The sequence below is a fragment of the Natrix helvetica genome (genome assembly GCF_964273705.1).
Source record: "Natrix helvetica genome assembly, chromosome: 3".
Lineage (NCBI taxonomy): Eukaryota > Metazoa > Chordata > Lepidosauria > Squamata > Natricidae > Natrix > Natrix helvetica.
In genome coordinates, this window is record NC_138549.1 from 108,971,337 (window position 1) to 108,983,516 (window position 12,180).

The 12,180-nt window shown below is 37.7% G+C and overlaps 1 protein-coding gene across 1 annotated transcript; it reads left to right on the plus strand.

The window, feature by feature from the left end:
- The first annotated feature begins 1,648 nt into the window (after window positions 1-1,648).
- On the plus strand, window positions 1,649-11,972 carry TTC4 (tetratricopeptide repeat domain 4). Its single transcript, XM_081947240.1, has 10 exons — window positions 1,649-1,879; window positions 4,751-4,868; window positions 5,007-5,168; window positions 6,242-6,319; window positions 6,741-6,865; window positions 6,971-7,057; window positions 7,155-7,369; window positions 8,666-8,747; window positions 9,684-9,766; window positions 11,405-11,972. Exons 1-10 carry the CDS (start codon window positions 1,781-1,783, stop codon window positions 11,505-11,507), a joined length of 1,152 nt encoding a protein of 383 aa, XP_081803366.1. The 5' UTR covers window positions 1,649-1,780; the 3' UTR covers window positions 11,508-11,972.
- The last annotated feature ends 208 nt before the right edge of the window (window positions 11,973-12,180 follow it).

Sequence of the window (12,180 nt, forward strand, 5' to 3'; positions counted from 1 at the left end):
TCAACTCCCATAATTGACTAACTCAGGAATTCTGGGAGTTGAAGTCCACAGGTTGTAAAGTTGCCATAGTGGCCCCACCCCTATCATATAGAAAGCAGGAACTATTCGATTATTCCATAAATCCAAACTCGCAATTTCTAGAAAATTAGTCTGGAGGCCAAGAGAAACTAGTTTGATGTCTCTCTGGCACTAAGGTCATCTTTGTTCTAGAGCAGTGGTTTCCAAAGTGGGGCCCATGCCCCACGGGGGCAATTGGATTTTTAATGGGGGCAATTTGAACCTTGTTTAAACTAAGTTAATGGCCTTTTAGGCTTCTTCCACGTGAGTAGAGTTCACTTTTTAAGTAAAGTAAGAATTATATGTCACGGGATCGGGATTTTAAAGATGCTTAGATGAGGCATGGCCAAAAAAAGGTTGGGAACCATTGTTGTAGAACATCCCTAGTCTAGAACGAAGCCTGGAGATGCTCAATCATCCAGGTTGTGGTTGTCTCCAAGGTGCTTTTTCAAGAGGCAACTGGACTTTGAAAGAAAGAAAATCCAGTTGCCTCTTGAAAAAGCATTTGGGACAACCTATTCTAGAACCTGCCCATAAAAAGTTGTAGTCTTAAATATGCACCTTTCAAAATGCCGGCAAACTCATTAGGCCTATTTTCCAAATCATACCCTTAGATTTACCACGAGAGTAAGTGTTCATACTATATATTAAATTCAGTTTTCTTGAGATTGGGTCTTTTTTTTTTGTCTCAGGCTGATGTGCAAACCCAGACCCTTTCGGTGAACTGATAATTCAATGTATTCTAGGAATTCAGATAATAAACTTAGTAATAGAGACAAAAATGTTGTGTATAGCCTACACTTCTACCTGGATAAGTGTAGCTGGGGAGAGAGACAACAATCTCCCTTGCATTAAATTCATAACATATCAATGGTGTCTTCTGGGGGGAGAACGGACATTATTTGACAGTCATCTCCTGTGATTTTTAAATTTTAATTTCACCTAAAGTCCTACAAGGATTTTCTGCTAGTGGCTCATCCTAGCACTAGCCAAAATGAGCCTGCTTTATGAAGTTAGCTAAGGCCGTGGCTGCCTCCTTGCTGTGGAGCAAAGTAAGGGCTGTCACGCTGAAAAAAAATCTCTCAGCCTTGAACAGATGCAGGATTTTAAACTTTTCAAGAGTTTACACAGTGAGAGTTGTAATCTGTGACTGCCAGCTGTCGGGCAGTTCGAGTCTCACGGTTTCAAGGTTGACTCAGCCTTCCATCCTTCCGAGGTCGGTAAAATGAGGACTCAAGATTATTGGGGACAATAGGTTGACTCTGTGAGTGGTTTAGAGAGGGCTGTAAAGCACTGTGAAGCAGTCTGTAACTCTAAACGCTGTTGCTATTGCGGGCTGATGGACAAGGAAGGCAGAAATCTTTTATTAGACAAATGTGAACTAGGCAGTGCACACTTAAGGGGTGGGGGGAGAGGTTATAGTACAATTGTTTTCTCTAGCCAGGTTTCCTAACTAGAGCAGGGATGGGCAAGCAGGGCAACTTTACGACCTGTGGACTTCAACTCCCAGAATTCCTGAGCCACCCCTGTAGCAGAGTAAGCACCCAAGAAAGGATAATGGGAGCTGTAGTCCAGCGGGCCTGGTAGCCGCAGGCAGAAAAGGCGAGGAGAGAAACCCCGGGCTCGCATCATTGCAAGCCCCAGCAGCCCGCGCTCGCCTTTCTCGGTTGCAAGAGCCGCCTCCGGAAGGGCGGAGCGGCTGAGGGGGAGGACGCTTTCACACATGGCGGAAAACGAAGAGGCGGATTGGGATGCCTTCCTCGACAAATTTCAGGGCCCGCAGCGGTACGAGGGGGCCTTCGATCCCACGACGTGGGAGCAGGTGAGGCTACGGAGCCGGGGGTGGGCACTGCCCGGCGGGAGGCTGCGTTCTGCGCTTGGGAGGTGCGTTTCGTGTCTCGGGTGGGCAGCGCTGGTTGGAAGGAACGGGAGAGGCGAAGCAAATCATCTAAGGGTTTATCCGGGGACGAGATCGTCTCCCTTTCCTAGCGTTTTATACAGTTGTTCCTCCAGAGGTCCCGAAGGGGCGTTTTGATTCTTCCGAACAGCCCTGTAAGGTGGGCTGAGATTCGGAGACATGGAAGGGGATGACCCCTGTTAAGGCCACCACGGCTGCATACGATTCTTCCTGGTAATACAGATTTGTAAGCATTTGTTTAATGACCATGCAAAGTTGCAACTGCACTGGGGGAAAAAAAATTTAGGCAAGAAAAACAAAATGCACAGGTACAGTATATGTGATACCTTGCTTAATGTTAGTAACTGTGAGAGGGATCTTGGAATCCTAGTGGACAACCATTTCAGTATGAGCCAGCAGTATGCAGAAGCTGCCAAAAAAGCCAACACTCTGCTAGGCTGCATAAACAAAGGGATAGAATCAAGATCACATGAAGTGTTAATACCACTTTATAATGCCTTGCTATGGCCACACTTGGAATACTGCATCCCGTTTTGGTTGCCACGTATAAAAAAGATGTGGAGACTCTAGAAAGAGTGCAGAGAAGAGCAACAAAGATGATTAGGGGACTGGAGACTAAAACATATGAAGAACGGTTGCAGGAACTGGGTATGTCTAGTTTAATAGAAAGAAGGACTAGGGGAGACATGATAGAAGTGTTCCAATATCTCAGGGATTGCCACAAAGAAGAGTGAGTCAAACTATTTTCCAAAGCACTTGAGGGCAGAACAAGAAGCAATGGGTGGAAACTAATCAAGGAGAGAAGCAACTTAGAACTGAGGAGAAATTTCCTGATAGAACAATTAATCAGTGGAACAGCTTGCCTCCAGAAGTTGTGAATGCTCCAACACTGGAAGTTTTAAAGAAGATGTTGGATAACCATTTGTCTGACGTGGTGTAGGGTTTTCTGCCTAGGCAGGGGGTTGGACTAGTAGACCTCCAAGGTCCCTTCCAACTCTGTTATTCTATTCTAGTCTAACCTCTGGTCGATTTTCATACTTAGGATGGTTGCAGCATCCCCGTGGTCACACAATCACAATTTGGATACTTGGCAGCTGGCATGTATTTATGACAGTTGCAGTGTCCCTGAGTTGTGTCATCGCTTTTTGCAACTTTCTGACAGACAGTCAGTGGGGAAGCCAGATTCACTTAACAGCTGTGTTTCTAATCTAATAACTTCAGTGATTCATTTAACAACAGTGTCAAGAAAAGTCGTAAAATGGGACAAAACTCATTTAGCAACTGTCTTGCTTAGCAACCGAAATTTTGAGCTCAATTGTGGTCGTAAATTGGGGATTTTACCAGAAACTTATATTTATTTTATTTATTTATTTTATTAAATTTGTTAGCCGCTCCCTCTCCACAAAGGGACTCGGGGCGGCGTACAATAAATAAAAACACATATTATAAAATTACACATTGTACATTGTACGGAGGAGGTATAAAACACAATACAATCATCATAATAACACAGAAATATTAAAATAAGTTAAATTAAAACCCCAATGGAAATTACAAGTTTAAAAATTGCCAGGAGGAATAAAATGGAGCTATGGTTGAGCCAGGCCTGCTAGTTGAAAAAGGTGGGTCTTGAGTTTTGAACAGAAGGAGCGGAGGTCGGTGGTAATCCTAATATCTGGGGGGAGGTCATTCCAGAAATATAGAAAATGTATATTTGATCATTCATGTAATAACCGCAGCTAGGGTTGTATTTGCACAAAATTGGAAAAATGAGGATATTCCTATGGATGACATTGTGATTAGGACAATATTAGAATGTGCAGAAATAAATAGGTTAGCACTTGAAATTAAACAGAAGGAACAATCTGATTATTACAATATATGGGAATTATTTTATCAATGGTTAGAGAATAAATATGAAAAGTGGAAAAAAGCAGAAGAGTGAAATAGAGAAAATGTTTTAACAAAGTTAAATAAGTTAAGAAAAGGATTGTTATAGTATTAGATATGGTATATATTAGTATTAGTATTAAGAATAGATAAAATAGTAAATACGGCTGTAATCTGTCATTGCTATAGTATAAAATATTTACACATGTGTATCCAGATGACATACTGTTTAATGGAAGGTGATGTTTGAATTAAAATAAAATTTAAAAAATATTTTTTAAAAATTGTGGTCATAAATCGAGGACTACCTCTATTGCAATTGAACCTGTGAACAGCCTATGATCTGCTATGCCGATCATCAGGAAGCCTAGGTGGGGATTTAAATGGATCTTTACAGGGATTACATCCTTTTGCCTACAGTGTCAAACTAGTCTGATTACAGATATACTTCTTTTGATGGATTATTACTAATTAATCTGCCCTCTAATTGGTGTTGATATTTAGCAACCTGATAAATAATTTTTCTTAGTGACAATTGTTTTAGGGAAGTTTAAATGCAATATTTCCTAACAATGGCTGTACTCATTTACGAAGTTGACAGCTGAAAAATTAAAACATCTTCAAAAAAATCAAGAGTACAATTACATTTTCATGCCAGGTGTGAGGAACTTATCCTCCAGATGTGTTTAATTGAAATCCATAGTTTTGCTGTGCTGGCTGAATGAACTGCAACATCTGGAGGCCCTCAGATTTACAGTAGGAGCAAAATTTCCTTTCTTCTAGATATTTCAGATATCGGGTATATTTTCAAAATCAAGTAGAAGTTTTGAATTGTTTATTTTCTTCCATTCCTACTATCTTGAATTACCATTTATGTGTTCATAGGAATTTGACCAAATTCCAATTTTCATGAAGAATGCTCCTACTGAAATAAATCCGAAACAAAATCCTGATCTGGCATGCCTTCAGTCTATCATTTTTGATGGAGAACAGAGTTCTGAAGGTACCCTTTTATACTATGCATAATATTTTAATATTATACAGGTTATAATTTCCCTCTTTGGAATTGTATTGGTGGCTAAACCAATTCATATCAGATGCTTTCTAAAAATGGTGATGTCTATTGTGTTTTCCTCACCAGAGCAAGGAAAGATGTATAAGAATGAAGGTAATGATTATTTCAAAGAAAAGGATTATAAGAAGGCTGTGATATCTTACACAGAAGGACTGAAAAAGAAATGCAGTGACTTGGAATTGAATACTATACTTCATACAAACAGAGCAGCAGCCCACTTTTATCTGGGTAATGTGATGCATTTTCTCTCTCTATATGTGTGTGTGTGTATGTGTGTGTGTGTTTTGTATTTGTGCTGATAAATAAATAAAGGGAGACTAGTATTGATCTATTTCAAGCTATTTAGCTCTCATCAGCTAGCCATACCCTTACTGGGATTCGAACCTGGGCTGTATTACATATTAGACAGATGTATTAGCCACTAAGCCACAGGCTCTCCTCCTTATCAGCTGAGCCAGGGAAATAGGTATGTATTTGTGTTACAACCCCTGGTATGGCCAAATATGGGAGGGAACTCACTACTCCCCCTTTCTGTCTATTGGCTCACTGCAGGAGACCATCCAGGCAGAAAGCCATATTTTTAATGTTGCCTTTTTATATTTGTGTTGTATCTGTGCTGATAAATAAATAAAGGGAGACTAGTATAGATCTATTTCAAGCTATTTAGCTCTCATCAGCTAGCCATACCCTTACTGATACCCTTATTTAGCTGATGAGAGCTAAATAGCTTGAAATAGATCTATACTAGTCTCCCTTTATTTATTTATCAGCACAGATACAACACAAATATAAAAAGGCAACATTAAAAATATGGTTTTCTGCCTGGATGGTCTCCTGCAGTGAGCCGATAGACAGAAAGGGGGAGTAGTGCGTTCCCTCCCATATTTGGCCATACCAGGGGTTGTAACACACACACACACACACATACATACATACATACATACATACATATCTTTTCATTTGTTCTAATGCTCATTTATCTCTTCGGAGGATTCATTTTAATACAGTTAGCTTTGGTAAAGTAGAGTGTGTAGTGTTACTGTGGAAAATCAAAGCCTCAGAAACTGGCCTGTACTACGAAATCAAAAGTACATTAACAAAATAAACCTCCCTCAACATTAACATGAGTAATTGGAGGGAGGGGTTGCATCATATTTTGCCCTAATCAATTAAAATACTTGTATTCCAATACTAAATTAGTCTTATTGCAGAATGGTTCAATTTTTTTTTCCTAATGAAAATCTCACTATAGAGGCTTTGCATAGGTGAAATCTTTAAATTCAGCTTATATATATTTTTAGGCAACTATCGCTCAGCTCTGAATGATGTTGTTGCAGCAAGAAAACTGAAACCCAGTCACCTCAAAGCAATTATAAGGGGTAAGAAACTCCACTGTTGTTTTTATGTCCAATTCTCACAGTATGTTAGATTCCATGTAATTCAAGGAATTCTATTTATAAAAATACAAGTTTCAGAGGAATACATTCATGCATATTGCAAGGTGTTATTTTGTGGAAACGTTCAGATATTAACAATGTAGTTTTAAGGGTTGTTTGCATTTCTTGGCAGCAGGAGACAAATTAAGTAGAAGCACCTGAAGTGATGATCTATGGTAGTCTAACGATGAAAAATAGCCCCTCTGGCTTGGATAAATGGTTCAATCCCTCAATTGAGTCTTTACATCCCCCTTTTTTTCTGATACTTTTCTCCACTTCCATCACCAACATTACTACATTGGCCTGTTTAAAGTATATTGTTTGCTATGGAATACAAGTTTAAAAAAATGTTGTACTTTCATAGGAGCACTGTGTCATGTGGAACTCAAGCATTTCTCTGAAGCTATGGCATGGTGTGAGGAGGGCCTGAAATTAGATCCACAGGAAAAAAAACTTCTGGAAATAAGAACAAAAGCAGACAGACTTAAGGTTAGAAAGGATTAAAAATAAAAACATGTAGTCCCTCTGATACAGAGTTCGGTGAAGCATTGGCAGCTCTTACACTATCGCTGCATAACTTCATTTGTCTTGCAGCGTATTGAAGAGCGAGATTTGAGAAAAGCAAAATTTCAGGAGAAGAAGGAACAGTCTCAGAAAGAAGCCTTGCTTAAAGCTATTAAGGTAGCTGTGAAAAAAAAGCAATCCTTGAAATGTGAACCCGTCCTGATGTGTTTTAGATCCGTGCCTCAAGCTGGATTGTTTTACTTTTCTGACCTAGGATCGAAACATCAAATTGTCTCCAGACCCCTCAGCAGATGAGATGGCCATATCAAAAGACCTTGCGGAGATGTCTTTAGACGGACTCAGCTCTGAAAACGGCAGTGGGGCCAAAGTCTACATAGAGGACAGTGGCAGCCTTACCTGGCCAGTGCTCTTCCTATATCCCGAGCATAGACAAACTGACTTCATTTCTGCTTTTCATGAAGAATCCAGGTTAATGTTTTCTCAAAGCACAAAATAGCATATTAAATTGTAGGTCAAGTTTGTGTGATTTTTTCCCCCACAGTCCAACACCTGAGTGGTTTATGCTAGTGATATATAGAGGAATATGTTTATGCCTGCTGGCCTGCTGTACATGTTGATGTCTTATTTTCTTATTTTGTGTATCTTTTGCAATTCCGTCTCTAGTTTTTTTATACACCTCTTCTAATTTTTTCTGATCTTGTCTTTTCTTTTTCTTTTTCCCACATATATACTTTAGCTGTATCCCACACATTTTGTAATGAGGTTATCTTTTATTTTCTTTAAAAAAAGAAAATCAATTTCTTTGATTTTTTTTCCTTTTCCATGAATTGTTGAAATTCCTTTTTATTTAATATTGTTTGGTTTAATGTCCATCTTGATTTCTTTTTTTGTCCCTTCCATGTAATTATCATTGGGTTATGTGCTTGCTTCAATATTTGTGTCTTATATATTATACAGTAAATCAATTGACATCCACACCATGTCTATTCTAGACCACGACATGTGTCTGTTCGAATAAAATGGGTACTGTTTTCTATCCAGGTATCTTCCTCGCCAAGCATCTTGAATGCCTAGTTCCTCCACCATTGTAAAAAAAGTTGTACATGTTGAAGTGGAATAGCAAATGTATCGTGTTCTAAGTATTTCAACCACTATACTGTAGACATAGACAGGTTCTGATGAGCAGAGCACTCCTGTCATTCTTGAGGAACTGCTGTAATGGAATGTTTTCTTGGATCATTTTCAGCCATACTTTGTTTTGGTTGGTTGGCTGTTTTGTCTTTCCGTAGTTGCACTTGGAGCAAGATAAAATGATGACCCTTGAGGCAACAGGAAGGGAAAAATTTTAGGGCTGCTTTAGTTTTTACCTACCATTTTGGGAAAATCAGGGAAGCTATTTTAATCCTGTAAGTCTCCCTTGTTCTACTCCCAGAATGTTTTATGCTCTTTTCGATCAGATAATACCAAACAGGGGCCCTTCCACCATATAGCATGTTGCCAAGGTGAAACCTCATTTTCATGGTGAAGTAGGGATTCTGTTATTTCTTTTGACTTTAGTAACACAGCTTTAAATAAAAGTCAATGAGATTCTGATCTTTCTTTGAAATAATAGAGTAGGGATATACCATAATACTGAAAATTTTGTTATCCATTATCAGCTTTTAATGAAACTATGTTGCTTTGAAAACAAAGCAAAACACCGCTCAAGTTGAACACTTCCGGTGGCTAAAGCACTATTTTTACTTAATGCATTTTGTGTTTCAGATTTTCTGACCATTTAGCTGTTATGTTTGAAGAATCTCCTGCCTGGGATACAGAAAGAAAATATATTCCTAAAGAACTAGAGGTACAAAAGCACAGTCAGTACTTTAACTTTTTTTTAAAAAAATGATATAATCTTAGAATTACATTACATTTGTATACATGTATGTATCTATAACATTGGATTCCTTGCTTACTCTCAGTTGAGTTTTTTGGAGAAGGGATATTTTAAATTCTAGGTTTATATTGCATAATGGATCCTAAGGAGCATTTAAAAAAGCAATAATATGGTATCTTAATTAAGTTTCCATTAAGTTTGCATATCTAGCCCAGTATCATAATATGATCAGTTATTAATCTTAGACAAGCCAATATGGTAAATAAAACCTTTCTAAAAGAATTCCTTCTTGGTTGTCATAAATATATTTTATTTCCAAAAAAAGAAAAAGAAAGATTAAGCTTAGAAATAATAACTCATTTTGAATGTGATATATTTCAGTAGAGAAGCTCCAGGAAATAAAATGAGTGGATGGAATTTTGTGCCCTCAGATGCGCGATAGCTACAAATTTGGGTGGTTTTAAAAAGAGTCTGGACAAATTCATGGAAGAATGAGCTATCAAAGATTCTTCCGAGTGCTGTGGGTTACCTCCTGACTCATTGGTATCTAAGCTATTAGGGACCAACAACAGTGAAAAGGATCTGTTACCCACTATGCCTGTTTCTGAGTTTCCTGACCACAACTCACTGATCACATGGGCCACAATACTAGACTAGATAATCCTTTGACCTTGTCCAGTAAGTCTTCTTCAGTTCATTATCTTTAGTAGTTCTCAAGTTATTAAAAGCTCAAGACTCCTCAGCCACCTTTACATAACCAGAATAAAATAATTAAGTCTTCAGTTTCTCATCAGCCAATTAATTGCTTGTTAGTTTTTAAGTAAGTTCTGCCTCGTCTGCATAATATGTTAATCATTTTGTTCATGCGTTAAATTTGTTTGTTTCTCCTGTGACAATGAACAGCTTTATTTTGAGGATGAAGAAAGAGGAAATATATATCAGATAAACCCAGAAACCACATTGTTAGAGGCATTGCAGCACAAAAGGTGAGATGTCGAACTATGACTTGAGCGTTTTTGTTGCTGCTATTTTTATTTTTATTTTTTTAATGTATTGACCGTCCAACTCTAATGGCCTCTGGGCAACATAAAAAACTAGAAATAAACATAAAAACAACTAAGAACATTTTATTAATCCCGACACTCAGAATGCAAGGTATTGAATGAATACGGTCATGATTTCAAAAGGAAAATACATCAAAATTTATCCAGGTAAGAGCACTTGTTTACTTTTTTGATTACAGAAAAGACATTTTCTGTGTTTATTGGTGATTAGAAACTTCTTGTGGACTTTTTGCATGAAAATGAAACAAACTGGTGATTTATGGCTGTGCTGATTAGATAGTATAGCTTATAGAATGAAGAGTAATATGTAACTTTATGGAGATAGATTGAAACATAATTGTACTTGTAACTGCTTTGAAGAGCATCAGAAATATATCCTTGTATCATTTTTTTTCTATTTCTCTTCAACTTTTTTCTTTTCTTGCACTTTTTGCTTTCTTTTTTGTTTTTGTTTTTCTTCTTATTTTATATTCATTTGTATTAGTTTTTATTTTAAAACTTTTAATAAAAATTATATACAAAAAATACCCTACTGTTGAGAAGCATAGGATTATCAACAATACATTATTAAAAGTAAAGAAGCAGTACAGAACTTAGGCTGTGTTGTGCACTTATGTACCAGCTCAGTTAGCTAATATATTTCATTGAAGTTTTTCCAACATAGTTTTAATATTTCCAGACTTTGGTTTAATGGTTCTGTACCACAGTACTATACTGGCTGGCTAGTTCTCCCAAGAAGTCTTTAGTTTCAAAACAGTTACATAAGTAAAACGAAAAAAGATGGAGAGAATCCTATAGTTTTGCCTACCTATATTTCTATAGGTAGACCTTGCCACACAAGGAATGGCAAGCAACCCCTTTCTTTCTCAGTTGCATTGTGATGTCTAACACAACTCTGTAGTGACGATGTTTAGCTAAAGGACTGTACATGCAAATGCTTCCCCATGACCATCATTTTTATTGAAGACATGCTATATTTATGGATGACTGGCATGTCAAAGTGACTTGCCAGGGGTGCTCTTCACTCTTGACACGATAAATCTCCACCTGAATGAAGCTGTTAGGCTCTCCCGATACACTGGACCACAGCTTCCATCATTCTGCTGGCTGAGAGTTATAGGATCTGTAACCTAATTTACCCACTAGATGACAATGGGTGAATTAGATATTCTGTCAAGAATATCTGTGGGTGAAACATCTCTGTGTACTGGGATAGCCTATTTGTTTCCTTCAAAAATCTCTTGCATGTATCAGAACAGTTTTTCCCCATGCTAATCCCCTTCAGAAATGTTGCAATTAGGCTCCCGTTATCCTGAATTTAGCACAAACATAGATACTTGGGATGGAAGTTTAAGGGAGCTCTACATCATCTGGAGACCTTCTGGTTGGAAAAAGTTGATCTAACCTGTGGGTTTGTAGTAGCAGCTACCAATTTTGGAATTATAGAAACAGTCATATAAAGCAAACATTTTCAAACACCAATCTAGATTTTTCTTGAATGTAGTTAAATATATAAGGTAGCTAAGACGAGAACATGATTTTCTAAATACTATTTTGCAGGTACTTTGTAAAAGCTGGAACTCCCACCTTTTCAGTCCTGGTGAAAGATGCTCCTTTCTCTAAAAACTATTTATTTGGGAAGACGGTTCATCAAGTAAAGTGAATTGGGATGACCTCAGCAAGAAAGCAAAGATCAGCAGTGACTCTCTTCTTACCATTTATGCAGTGTCCTAAATTGGAATGCTTTCAGAGTATATATTTTTCTGTAACAATTAGGATTAAGAAAAGATAAGTGCGTATCAGGCTACTAAGAGCCATGGTGGCGCAGTGGTTAGAATTCAGTATTGCAGGCTAATTCTCCCGACTGCCAGCTGTTCAATTCTCATCATCTTAAGGTTGACTCATCCTTCCATCCTTCCGAGGTCGGTAAAATGAAGACTCGGATTGTTGGGGGGCAAAATGCTGACTCTAAACTGCTTAGAGAGAGCTATAAAACACTGTAAAGCGGTATATAAGTGCTATTTCTACTATACGTTTACCTTTCCCTCTGTATTTGAATAGCTAAGCTATCTTATTTCTCCTTCTTTCAATAAATTAAAACAAAACAAAATAAATATGTTGCCTATGGGGTTTAAAGTATCAGACTATTTTGCATAAGAGAGGCAACTTTTTTGGATATTAGCTAACCTATTAAAAATTCTCAATATCAGATTTTCCATTTATAGATTTATGAAACCATTCGGGTCTGGGTTGCATTTTTCATACTTACGTTCAGTCTGCAGCACTGGATTTAACAGACCCAATAGTTTCCAGCTTTTCTCCTGTTACTATCTAGC

Coding starts and splice junctions, on each gene's coding strand:
- TTC4 (XM_081947240.1), top strand. CDS start 1,781: ATGGCGGAAAACGAAGAGGCGGATTGGGATGCCTTCCTCGACAAATTT. Junction 4,869..5,006: donor TGGAGAACAGAGTTCTGAAG/GTACCCTTTTAT, acceptor TTTCCTCACCAG/AGCAAGGAAAGATGTATAAG. Junction 7,058..7,154: donor CCTTGCTTAAAGCTATTAAG/GTAGCTGTGAAA, acceptor TTTCTGACCTAG/GATCGAAACATCAAATTGTC.